At 38.7% G+C, this 13,853-nt stretch overlaps 1 protein-coding gene across 10 annotated transcripts in view; it reads left to right on the forward strand.

Annotated features, from left to right (window-relative positions):
- Positions 1 to 10,795, forward strand: part of CLIP1 (CAP-Gly domain containing linker protein 1) — a 98,677-nt gene extending 87,882 nt beyond the window's left edge. For 7 of the 10 annotated variants that reach the window (XM_067539563.1, XM_067539562.1, XM_067539565.1 and 4 more), the window contains 5 exons: positions 3,796 to 3,913; positions 4,385 to 4,544; positions 5,372 to 5,421; positions 7,797 to 7,921; positions 8,992 to 10,795. In XM_067539563.1, coding sequence (XP_067395664.1) covers positions 3,796 to 3,913; positions 4,385 to 4,544; positions 5,372 to 5,421; positions 7,797 to 7,921; positions 8,992 to 9,214 — 676 coding nt within the window. In that variant the 3' untranslated portion in view covers positions 9,215 to 10,795. The other 3 variants (XR_010918219.1, XM_067539567.1, XM_067539568.1) reach the window with 3 other exon arrangements.
- The last annotated feature ends 3,058 nt before the right edge of the window (positions 10,796 to 13,853 follow it).

The raw sequence follows: 13,853 nt of genomic DNA on the forward strand, positions 1-13,853 counted from the left end.
CCCTGCCTTCCTTAGACTTTCAGAATGCAGCAGCTGAGACATCTTTTTATTTTAATTTGGCCAAAGACCCAGCTAGGAGCTGGTTCCCCACCTTCCCACCCACAGGAATTCCTTTAAATATCAGCGAACTATCTATGAAATGTTCCCATTAGGAATGACAAATGTTCGATATTTATGAATCTGGAACTAAGAGGGGATTCTATGTTACTTCAGCTCATTAGATTCATTGTGGATTGCTAACTGTCTTACTGTCTTTGAGCTTGCGCTATTTATCAATACTCATTTCACTCCTCTCTCTTCCCTTTCCTACCCTTGCTTCCTTTGCTATATCTGTGTGTCTTTAATGGTAAGACTCAAGAAAGTCTATCCACGTTACAATAAATAAATTTTTTAAATAAAGTTGTTGTACATATTTTTGGCTGCCTTTGTCCCTCAGTGTCTTGCTTTTGTTTTGTAAAATACTCAGCAGTATATATTTTCTATTTTTTACAACAAGAAAACCCTTCAGTGCAAATTTATTTCTTCTTTACTGTATTTTGCATTTCTCTCCCATGTTTCTAACATGTGGTTCTTGTTATCTTGCATTTTTAAAGCTTGCCCAGTAACACTTTAAGGTACTTGCTTCATTATTGAAATTTCTTATTTTTGTAGTAAGGGAAGAATCTGGGTAATTTGAAGTGAAAATCCATATACCATATGATTTTCATGTACTCTGTGCAGAGTGTAACTTAACCTTCCTATAAAGGTGTTTTACTTATAGCACTTGGGATTATTATATTAAACTAATAAAATCCAACATCTATGTGTTACCTAAACTATTTGAGATTTGTTGGTAAATAGACATTTGTGGTATGAAATGATGAATTTTATATGACAGGCCCCATTTTATTAGCAGATGATCATTAGTATTTTCCACCTGCTTTCTCTTGCAAATCATTATATATAGCTAATTCCAACTCAACATGCATCCTTCAAGTGTAACTAACCCTAATGCTACCCCATTTGCAGACGGTATTTAAGATTAGAATATCAAATGAGTGGATTATCTGGTGATGCTGATAAGTGAATGTGATTCAGGCCTAAGTGAAAATGCTGCTTAAAGCAACACACCTACAGTACTTGTAGGTTTTCTTTTTTACACTTTTAAGAATGCCTGAGTGGATCTGTGACAATTCAAGATTTTCTTCCCAAAGACACTGCCCTCTAAATGATAAGGCAATGGTCCATGAAAGGGATCTTTCTCTCCTTCATTCTGTTCCTCTCCTCTTTCTCCCTTGTATTTGTATAATATATAATTATTCACACATATATAGTATTTATGAATGCCTGCAATCTCTGCAATGATTTACCCTCCGTTAAGTCTGACTTCCCCAGTGCCCCCATTATCTCCTTCTTTTACCAATACTAATAAATGGTCTGCTATCCAGTCCTTTATTGATTTTGTACAAACTTTGAGACACACTTTGAGATAAAGATTTGACAAAGTGGAAAGGTTGGACAATATTTTGATGCAAGCTTTTGATGTTTGTCCCTGAGGGCTTCCATCTTCCTTTCCACCACTGCCTTCCAAGAGAAGACAAACCCAATGGTACTGAATCCCAGCACATTAAGGAGTTGGGAGCAGCAGTTCCTCAACATATTTTCCCTTCCTCCAATCTTCCAGGTTTACCATGTGGTCAGGGCTATATGAATGGAAGAAGATCCATGCAACGTATTATCAACCCTCTCCCCTTCTCCAAAATCCATTTGGTGTTTCTCATACAGTCTCACCACTCTGCACAGTGTTCCCAGTTCAGCAAAGCATTTATTTAATTTAGAGCAGTGAATAATCCCATTGAAAGACAATGAGATGCTCACATGCTTAAAATTAAGCACATGCTTAAGTACTTTGCTGAATCAGTGCCAATGAAAGCACCTGAGGGGAGACTCATTAAGTGCTTTTTGTTAATGAAAGTATAGGTTTGTATTAGTAGGAGAGATTCTGCAGTCCACACTTCAATTTGTGTTTCCTTGACATTAACTTTCATTGTAAAAACAGAAACCTTAATTTTGTGAGATGTGTGCATCAATCTCTATAAACCCCAGATTCACCACTTACTGCTTCCATTCATGAATATAAGCATAATCTTAACAATGAAAGAATTACAGCATTTGTACTGTCATTGTTGCTTGAGTTTTCTATTAATCTCTGAGTCGCTGAGAGTATTGCATTTCCTGGGCTGGATGGATATCGTGGGTCTCACTAACTGTAGATATCATGGATATTAAAAATCTCAAATTTGGGCCTGTTAGTTATCCTTATCTAGTGTGCATTGTTCTGTAAGGACATGTAGTGATATTGATCACTTGGATAGTCCTAATAGATTTTAGTTTAATTTGATTATTTGGCTGACAATCATTGACATTCAGTCTCCTTGAAGAATCTGCTCCTTCATGCTTGAAACAACATATTAAGTACTCCGTCAGCTAAATTAGCTGATCAGTTCTCTCAGAAATATCAAAAGAAGAAACAGTGAAGAACTTGGAAAAGGTGGCCATGATTTTCAGAACTGAGATGCCTAATGTTAGGCTCCTAATTCCACATTTAGGCACATAGAAAAGTGGTCTGATTTTCAAAAGCACGGTGCTCCTAGCAGTTCCTATCAAAGGGGATCAATGGAAGCTGATGGAGCATCCGTGCTTTTGAAAATCAGGCCACTTTTCTAGGTGCTTAAATGTGGACATAAGAACCTCACTCTGAGCTCTCAGTTTTGAAAATCATGGCTTGTCATAAAATGGTTACTTTTTAGTTTTGAAAGGGGTTTTGTTTTTGTTTTTCCCCCAGCAGTAGCCCTCAGAGCATAATTTCTCATTATATGGGTACATAAATTCATTGGGAATGCTTATGAATGTTACACTACAAGACCGTCAGACCCTTAACATTTTGGGATGTTATCCCTATTCTGCTTTACAGTTATGGGCCACTCTTTTCCCTTGCTATTGAGAAGAAAACAATTTCCTCAATGCTCAATCCATACACTCAATCAGTGATGTTCTGAGACCTCACCACTGTAGGGTTAATGTTAAATATGGTGCCCACAAGGTATCATTTTACACTACCTGCTAACCCATTGGCCTACTTTTAAAGTAATTTACTCAATGCATGAAAATAAATAGGAGTGGAGCGCTTTTCAGACAGCCTAGTCATTTATGAACTGTGCAATTTGCCATGTTGGGTTTTTCTTTTTAAAAAGTCTACTTCTGGGTAGTAAAAGAACAAATTCTGAATTGACTTCTGCTATGACAGTAGTTATTGCTAAGGCCCAATAGTTCTCAAAATACATCTCTATGGAAAACATGACATTACTGAAATAAGTGAGAACCAGCTGATATTTCCACCGTCATCCATGCTTTGCATGACAATTGTTTAATGAGCTTTGCATGTACTTTTTGTTGCTTGTTAATAGTTATTCCAAGAAGGTTCTGTGGCTCATTCTGTGCAACTCGGTTTTTGATTCTCTATCTCCCCAATCTATTAACTTTTTTCTTTAAATTCAAATGGATGCGATGATATGCAGATTCTGGCATGTATCTACGTAGGTAAATTTTTTGCTTTGTTTCCACAGTAGTAAAATCCAAAATGATTTTGCAAATATAAAATCTCAGTGAAATATAGAACTGAAACATGCTTTTAAGACAAATTTCTAATGGTAGTTTAATATTTTAAATTAACTATGAAACATAATTTTCTTGGTTGATTTAAGTAATGTGAACTGAACTTCAGATGATTTCTGGAACTCTTTGACTTTCTTTTAGAGAATCCGTATTAAAAAAAGAAATAGATGAAGAGAGAGCTTCTTTACAGAAATCCTTCAGTGTTACTAGTGCCTTGATCACAGAGAAAGATGAAGAACTGGAAAAACTCAGAAATGAGGTATTTTTTTAGAACCATAGTACTCAAACTTTAAGGTGTCATTAGCTTTTTAAAATGTTTTATTAATGAATTCTGAAACATACAGATTTTTCCAAACTGCTCCCAAAAGTTGAGCTTCTCAATCACTTCTTAGGTGTCCAAATAAGTGGCTGATATTCAGAGGAGTTCAGCACCTGCAGCATCTATTAGCTTTCTTAGGAGTTACGTGTGCTCTCAGCACTTCTGAAAATTAGGCCACTTGTTTACGTAGGTGTCTAAATAGGGATATAAAATCATGCTTTAAGCACTCACTTGTGAAGAGCTTGTTGCTATTTCTACTTTTTTCATATCAAAGTAGGTTTTAAACATTGGTTTTTGTGCTTCAGTGGTATGTTTACTGGCTTGTGTTTTTGGTGGTAATCTAGTATTTATTCCCTCATTGCTTTTGGTTTTACTCGAAACTGCCTAAGCATCCCCAATTAAATATTGCAGATCACACTGCTCCGTGGAGAAAATGCCTCTGCGAAAACCTTGCAGTCAGTAGTTCAATCACTGGAGTCCGATAAGTTGAAACTTGAGCAAAAGGTGAAGAACCTGGAGCAGAAACTCAAAGAGAGCAAGAAACAGCCTTCTTCTATAACTAGCTCCTCAGGTATCAGAAAGACTGGCCATTTACCCCATCCGTACACCCACTATGGTCTATTCAAGCATTTTCGTACCTTTCTGTTAACTGATGAATATTGTGTACCTGGAAACCTATCCCTTAGCAGGGGTCTTAACATGCTGAACTTCCTCTTACCATTGTTCAACAATCATGTGTAAAACTTTGAATGAAGGAAATGGGACTACATTCAAATCTCAAAAACTGATAATTCTATTGATATTACTAGTTGCTCCTGCTTACAGCAGTGATGAATTTGGCCTGAAATATCTACATGAATTCATTTCAATCTCCTCTCCCTACAAATAATATATTTTTTCCTGTGCAAAAGGGCATTTCTTAATGAAGTCTATTACGAATCCTGAAAATTTGTTCTCTCAAACTAGGAGAAGAAATCAGACGTAGTCTGAACACAGGACTGGGAGCCAGACCCTTGTTGAGTTCTAATCCCAGATTTTGTATGGATTCCCTTCTAACCTTTTTCCAAATCACTTAAAATTTATGCCTCAGTTTCTCCATCTGTAAAATGGAGAGAATACTTACCTCATAGGGAATTTTAAGGGTTAATTATTGCTTGTATATCACTTTGAACGTGTAGCGTATGACATTGAAAGTACTGCTCTATAACATACCAGTGCTCAATGTCAAATATATCAATGTAAGTCAATTATTGATGGCTTCTGCTTACTGGAGAGAAATATATGGACATAAGAGTATCCCAGAGGGTAAAGAACATAGAGGTTTTTGGTTTGTTACTGAATGTTTCATATGAATGAATGAAGGTTGCAGGATTTTTATGTCTTGCTTTTTTTTTAAAGGTGACACTGCTGCTAATCCACTCCAAGAAGAGAAAGCAAAGGAGAGCCAGGTATTGGATCTGAAATATCAGCACTCTAAAGTAGTAACATACCATTAGCAGCCTGGGCTTGAATAAAATCTCTTCCCAAAGATAGCTGCTAGATCCTATCTAAATAGGGTTGTAATGGATTGATTTCTAACACCTTCATTCCTCATTCTCCAAGTAGATGAGGGAGGGGATTAATAGCAAACACAGGAAAGAGATGATGAGGTGTGCGGCAGCTGTGCAAGTGGCTTGGAGATGTGTAGGCAGGAAGGAACCAGGGCAAGAGGGTAGAGGCAGAAGAACAGGATACTTTATGGCAAGTAGAGGGACCCAGAAAGAATGCAGACCAGCTGGCTGGTCAAAGGCAGCAGCAACTCACCAGCCAGCTGAGAACTGGTGGGGAGGGGGCTGAAGGGACATGCCTCTGTGGTAGGAGCTACCAGAAGGGCTGTCGCTTACTGAGTACAGCCAGTATCAAGGAAGGTGTATCTGATGGGCCACATTCATGGCATATCAATTAAAAGCTACAGCCAGAATTTTCAACCCTGGTTGGTAAAGTTAAACTTTTAATCCAATGAGAATTTGTGATGCTTGCTACCTCAGAAAAGCAGGCCACTTCTCTACAGGTATCTACTTCCAGGATCATGCAGTTGAAAACATTGGTCTTTGCATCAACCTAACTGCAGAATTTCACTCAAATTGGGAGGGGCGGGGAATTGCTCAGATATAATGGAATATTCTTGGTAAAAGGCTCATGAAAAACTCTACGAATTATATGATTATTACTTTAGCTAAAGAACCTGTGAAGTAAGTTATGCTACTTAATATGCTGTCCAGTTTACCATCCATGAGGATAGATGCTGCAGGAAACAAAAAAATAGCATGCATGACCATGAAACAATTTCACTTGTTTAAAGAGGTTTGGAATGTAATATGTTTAGTTGGTTAACAGTTAAAGTTATGGAATGGGGAATGCCAATCTGAAGCTCTGTTTCCTAGTAATATGGTGTGTGTATAGATTAGAAGCAGTGGTATTAACATACTAACCACTTTTTTTTTCCTGTTTTCTTGTCCTCACGCCCCTTGCTTTCATCTGCTGCTGGCAACATTTTTCTCCAATCAGCATATGGTTTGTTTCTGCTTTCTACCCTTTTTTATTCCCTGCATTAATTTGCTGTAGTGGCTTTCTATTTAGCTATGGGAAAACTCATGTGGTCTTTTACCAGAATGTTGTAAATGTCTCTGCAATCTTGTCTTGGAGTTCAGACTACATTTTGAGGCCCAAGTTCAGAGATAATGCATGCCCTGTATTGTTTCATTGCTGCCTTCGGAGAAGATTCTGGGAGTGTGCCCATTCACCTGTTATACCCATGGTGCATGACTAATAAGGCAGGTTCAAAGAAAAAGGAGATGAGATTTTGATACACTGTATACAGCCAAACTGCATCATTCTTATAAAAATATTTACATTTCTTCATAAAAATGGGTTAAAAGAATTATTGTAACATTGTCCGAGTAGCTGCCCCCCATCATCAGTTTTTTGGTCTGGACAGAGATGAACACTAATAGATACAGCATTAGTGTCTCGAGCTGTTACATAATTTGGAGGTAACGTGCAGTTCCATTTATTGGAGGAGTGAATGGGGACATGCTGGGTGGTTTGGTGCATGGGAATGGAGAAACATACCATTTATGTTTCCATTATGTTCATGGTCCTGGCCATCCTTGCTTCCATCTACAGTGGGATTATCAGATGTAGAGCAGAGTGCCCTGTTCCGATCCACTTTACTTTTCTTCCCTGGATTGTCAATGATGAATTTGTTCCTTGCCTCACAGTCTTCTCCTCGGATTCAGATTGACAAAACTGGAAACTAATGTTCTGTTTTAGCCACAGGCATGCGTAGTGCAGGCTTCCCTTGATCTGCTCCCGTCTCTGCTAGTACATTTAAGAGACATTCTGGAGGGGATTGATCTAGGGACAAGCCATTTGGGACTCTTCTGAAACTGTCAGTGAGAACACCTGATGTGGCAGTAGCTCTGCAATGTGGGCACTTGTCCACTGGAAACTGAGCTGAGACCCACCAATTTGTTTTGGACCGGCCAGCTGTTGGGTGGAACCATTTTTAGTTGCTGGGCAGAATTCACACAACTCAAAAATGCTCCTTAAAATATTTTTCTTGGTTTGAAAGCTCCCCGTCCCTTAATGTATTTTTCACAATGTGACTGTTTAATGGTAAAAGCTAACAGCTCTTTTCTGTGACATTCAAACGCCATTTCTGTGCTGCATATTGGTGATGCGTGGCAGTCTAGTTTTTGCTGTTTTCTGTAGAAGTATAATGCTAAGGCTTCGGAATATCTTTTTATTCTAAATATATTACTCTTTGTTTCAAACCACCCAGATTGACTTCCTGAATTCAGTAATAGTGGATCTTCAAAGGAAAAATGAAGAATTAAAGTTGAAGGTGGAAATGATGTCTGAAGCAGCTCTCAATGGCAATGAGGAGGAGATAAACAGTTATGACAGGTATTAATATTAAACGAAAAGGTGTTTGGTTTGTGTTCTACTGATTCCACTATAAATCATGTCCATCAGCTTATGCAGCAGCAGCAGGCCAGCCTGACTACCAGCAGAGACCTGAGCCCATGAAGTGCAAACGTAACTTGCCCGTATCTCTAGGGTGGCTGGATCCAGGTTTTTTCTGGTCAATCTCTAACTTCTAGCTGGTAGAACAAGCTGTTCCTCTGCAGCTCTAAAACAAACGTCAGCACATCTGTCTTATCAATTCCCAAAGTGAGGATGCCCCTTTACAAACAAGGAAAACACCCTTTATTTCAGAGGTCCCCAAACTATGGGGCGCATTCCCCTAGGCAGGCGCAGAGGAACATTCGGAGTGTGGGGGGGAGACACATCAGGGCCTGTGTCTGCCCCGAGCTCTGCTCTGGCCCCAATCTCCAGCCATGGTGCTCAGCCCTGAGTGTGGCCCTGCTCCTAGCCACAGCCCCTGGCCCTGACTGTGGCCCCGCTCCTGACCCAGCCACAGCTGGTGTGGTGGAGGGGTGTGGACAGGTATGGGGGGGACATGGGGTAAACGGTTTGGGGACCTCTGCTCTACTCCTAATTGCTGGAATCTGAGTGCAAATCTGAAGGGCCCAGTCAAACAAAACTCAGCTTTCTTTGAAATAATTGTGGCTTCATATCCCCTCTATCAATGAAAAAAAAAAACTGTTTTTATCCATTCACACAATTGCCTTTGAATTAGAGGGTTTGTATTTGTGCAGGTAAAAAAAACCGTAATTTTGTTTAATGGCTAGAGTGGCTATTATCACCATGTGAGGAATCTGAGCAATTGCAGAACTATGGGGAGCCCAGAAGCTTTGCTGGCTTTTTTCCTTTCTTTTTTGCAATGATTCTTTTCGCTGCTTGTGATCCACTGATATGCCCTGCTTTTAGCAGTACAGGACATTGTTATAAACTCTTTTTATAACAAAACAAAAACAACTGGATTTTTTGTAGAAGTTTATAATGATGTCCTTTGGGTTTGTTCTTCTTTAAGAGAATATCCAATCTAGCCTATAACAATTTTGATCTTGCAGTGAGGATGAAAACCAGTCAAAGAAAAAACCTCGCCTCTTTTGTGACATTTGCGACTGCTTTGATCTCCATGAAACTGAAGACTGTCCAACTCAGGCACAGGCAGCAGATGACCCTCCCCATTCAACTTACCATGGCAGCAGAAAAGAAGAGCGTCCCTATTGTGAAATCTGTGAAGTGTTTGGGCACTGGACAGCCAACTGCAATGACGATGAGACCTTCTAATGCAATACAAGGCCAGGAAAGCAAACTTTGTTTGTATGCACTAATTGGACAGTTTATCCCACCAGCATTTGTGTGTACAGACTTCAGGAAAAGGGACAATGATTCTTGACACATACACCCTCCAGTATAAAACCTATAGATATTTTGATCTTCCATTCAGAAATACCTTATTACCCCCTTAATAAACTAAAGTGAAATATAAATAAATTATTTAATAATGACTTTTTGCCATTTATTCCCAACTTCTGGGTTTCTACCATTTCTAACAAGTAATGTCCCCCTATGCCATTAAATTTATCTATAGGAAAAAATGTATAAAGCAAAGCACTATAGTTATGTTATAGATTATTTAAATACCTTAAAATTATGCTGTTAATTTTCATATTTGCACTAAAACATTTTAAGGCTGCATTTGTACATTTAGATTTTTTTAAGCTTTTGACACTGGAAGGAGTTGGGAAATATTTCATCTTTATTTTCATCTACTCAAACTATTTTACTGTGCTCTTGATCAAAGAACATGAGCTCTGTGCACTGCCTAGATATAAGTAGTGCCTTTCTTTCCATTGGACTAGTCTGAAATTTATAAAATCATGAAGCAGGTAAGAAAACATAAGCTACTGTGGGGAATTTTTAAAAACCTGTTTGCTGTGCACCCTTACTACCATTTGTGAGTTTTTTGCATTATTTCAGCTTCTATATAGTGTGTGTGTGTGTGTGTGTGTGTGTGTGTATATATATACATATATATATTAAAAATTATATTTTGGAAAAACATGTTTTGTTCACATTTTTAAATTTTATTAGAACTCATCACAGGATCTGTTTATGGGAAACTATACAGCACGACTACTTCATTGACTTAAAATATAAAACCACCTCAGTATTGGGAGATTTTTATTAATGTTTCTGTGAGAAAAATCTTACAGCAAACTTGTATCCTGTAGCAGGTTTTCAGTAAAGTCCATCTGAAATTAAGCATTTATACTAACTGTTTCATTATAAGTTTTCCAATTTTTTTATTTTCAGATGAATGTAACATGGAAAATTCAACATTAACTGTGGATTTTTCTTATAAGCAAAAACCATAAAAAGGAATGAAGAAATCTAAACCCTCAGAACACAACAATGTGGTTTAGTTTGTCACTCGTACTAATGTTGATATACCTTATTACATGGACAGTTAAATTAGTGTGAGTGGGGCTACTCGTATAGTAAGAAAAAACTCAACATGAGCAAGGGTGGACCCATTGGGCCCTAAATCATTTATTCAGGTGGTTTAAATCTATCTTCTTTTGAATGTCTTCTAGCATACGTAAAAAGAACAGACTCTACTGTATCTTCCCTGCTACCTTTACAATATATTTGGGTTTACTCTTGTATAATTGTATATAAGCCTTTGATGTATTTTTCTCAAGATTATCAACTAAGTATTTGGCACATGATAAAGTAAATTTTCTGTAATCATTTTAAATTGGGGCTGATGAATGTATTGTAGTAATAGGAACAAAAGCAGGGAAATCAGTATTAATTTGAAGAATTGTGTACTGTATCATTTAATAAATGGTTATTCTCTTGTTACCTTTGTGTTGCATTCTTGGTATTTCTCAGACACTGGGTAGGAGCACTTACTATTTAGAAATTAAAAAAAAAAGATAAATGGAGGAACTTCCCAGAGCTCTGACCGCATCCCTGGACCTCCAAATCACATAAGGGGAGAGAGCCCATCCATTATGGACTGTTGTGGGATTCTTCTAGTAGAAAGGAAATTAGGAAAGAATATTTCCATTTGGGTTCCTGGGGACCCAAACAGCATGTGTTCTAGAACTATTTATTTTTAATGTAGAAAGGCTGCATGAGATTTGTCTTTCAAGGAAGATATGTTTTGGGATGTCAATAGATGGTAGTAAACTTCTAAAATTGACAGTGGATTTACATTCAAATGGATACTTACGTCAATATAAAACTAAACTTTAGGCTGTTAAAAATTTGCAAAACAAGTTTAATAAAAATGTTTATATAACTCCAATGAAAACAAACACTGATGTGAATCTAAACACTGGGGCAGGGGTTCTATATGTACAGCACCTAGCACAACAGAGCTCTGATCAAGGCCTTTAGGGAGCACTACTGACATACAAATAATTATTAACTTAGTAGGGCTACCAGAGGGTCTTAAAAGGTTTTGTACACGCTCAAAGGCATTTCTCCAGAGGTTACAGCTGGATCATTTCCTTGTCTGCTAGAGTAGGGGAGCTTTGAAAGTTGTTGGTCAATAGCTAAACATCCACCATGGATTGTGCCAAAACGTCTGCTGTTGTGGAGGGAAACTGCCATGAAATCACTTTCCACCTGTCAGGAAACTTCACCATAGAATACAGCAATGGTTCTCAACCAGGGATGTGTGTACCCATGAGGGTACACAGAGGTCCTCCAGGGGGTATATCAACACATCTAGATATTTGCCTAGTTTTAGAACAGGCTATGCTAGTGAAGTTAATACAAACTAAAATTTCATACAGACAAAATAAGAATAAACAATTTCAGTAATACAGTGCTGTGACACTTTTGTCTTTTTATATCTGATTTTGTAAGCCAGTAATTTAAGTGAGGTGAAACTTGGGGTACACAAGACAAATTAGACTCCTGAAAGGGATAAAGTTGTCAGGAATGGTTGAGAACCACTGGAATGCAGCAGGATTGGAAGACATGCTGTCCTGTTGCATTTTTACCTGTTGAGTTTTGGGGCAGAACAAACCTGGACAGGAGGGGGAGATGCAGCAATAAAGAGTTGTGGCAACTACCTGGCAAGCTGAAATAGTGCTGGTGGAAATGGGTGAAGCATGCTTGGGTAAAAAAAAAGTTGTCGAAAGGCTTATAGCATCTTGAATGCACTGCAATGCTTTTCTCAAGGAAGCAGTTTCCAATGGGTCACATTAATGCCATGTCAAAATGAAAGGTTCAATTAAGAGCTACAGCCAGTGTTTAAAACTGGAAGGCTAATGTTAGGCCCTTTATGTATTTAACTTTAGGCTCCCACAAGTGAAAGATGCTACCAGCAAGGACCTGGCTGATAGGGACAGAAGGTGAGGGGTCATTTCATATGCAACTAAGGCCTCGTCTATACTGCCAGCAAAATTTGGCAGCAGTCAACAGGAGTTATGTAAGCTACACAGTAGTTTGCGTAACTCCCGTTGACTTTAACTTGTTTAGTGCATCATCCCCACTGCACTGCACCGATGGGAAATGCGTACCTGTCGATGAAGTGCTAAGCTTTTTGGGAAGGTGGTTTTCTTAAAACAACTTCCGGATCGATTGAGCATGTCTTCACTGCCGCTCAATCGAACCAGAAAAATTGATCTGACAGCGAAATTGCTGCTGTCAGTGTAGACATAGCCAAAGGCTTATTGTTACATGTAATTTCTTTGGCACAGGGCCCCTCCTCTAAGCAAGAGAAGATGGGACATTAGGGAATCTTCTAAACAATGTTCTCACCTGGAGCCATTCACCCCCTTCTCTTCCTTCAGTGTTTGAGAGGCCCCAACTGCCACTCTCTTCCGAGATACCAAAGAAGCAGTGACTTGGCATCATACTAGTGAAGGAGGTGGCTAGCTCTGGGGGAGAACTGCTCCTCCCAAGTCAAGCTAGTTGAACATTAAAATGCTACTGCAGCAAAACTCTCTCAGAAGATTCTGCTGTCTCCTCCACGCCCCAGATCTAGTGCTAGGCACCACACTTTAAGAAAGATGTGGACAAATTGTAGATGGGTCAGGTTTCTCAACCTCTGATCTACAAGAAAAAGTTAAAAAAACTGGGCATGTTTAACCTGGAGAAAAGATGCCTATGGAGAGGCCGGATAAATCTAAGCTATTTTAAAGAGGGCGGCGATCAATTGTTCTCCATGTCCATTGCATGTAGGACAAGAGATAATGAGCTTAACCTCCAGCAAAGAAAATTTAAGTTCGGTATTGGGAAAATTTTTCTAACTATAAGGGTAATAAGTAAGCCCTGGAATAGGCTTCCCAGGGAGGCTGTGGAATCCATCATTGGAGGTTATTGTTAAGAACAGGTTAACCAACCCCTGTCAGGGATGATCTAGGTACACTTGGTGCTACCGCAGTGCAGGGGCAGAGGACTGGCCTAGATAATCTCTTGTGGTCCTATATTTCTATGATTCTATGGCTGGAACTCACAATCATGAGGACACTGCTAACACAGCTCTTTTCACATTACTGCCAGCACTACTGATAACAAGGCTTTTACTTCTATCTCCAGATCCTGAAAAGCAACACATACCCCACCTTTATCAACTCACACTCTAGTGCAAAACTTTAACTCTATAAGAGCTAGAGACTTCTATTACTAATGAAATAAGGTATAGCAATATGACCATCACAGGGGCTGTGATTTTTTTTAACAAGGCCTTGTCTACATGAGAAAGGGTTTGCTGATCTACCTCTCCCTATGTAGACACAGCTTATACCACCACCAGAGTTAATTTGGTGGTATAGCTTGTACGAATTGTCCAAACAGAATACGCTATTTTAGCAGCGAACTTTCTCCTGGGTATGTGTACAGTAATAGTCTGTTACCCCAGCAATGGTGACTGGTTAGTTCAGATTAATTTCATCACCCAGGC

Source organism: Emydura macquarii, unplaced genomic scaffold (assembly GCF_026122565.2).
Source record: "Emydura macquarii macquarii isolate MOO-44397 ecotype Brisbane River unplaced genomic scaffold, CSIRO-AGI_Emac_v2 contig_554, whole genome shotgun sequence".
Lineage (NCBI taxonomy): Eukaryota > Metazoa > Chordata > Testudines > Chelidae > Emydura > Emydura macquarii.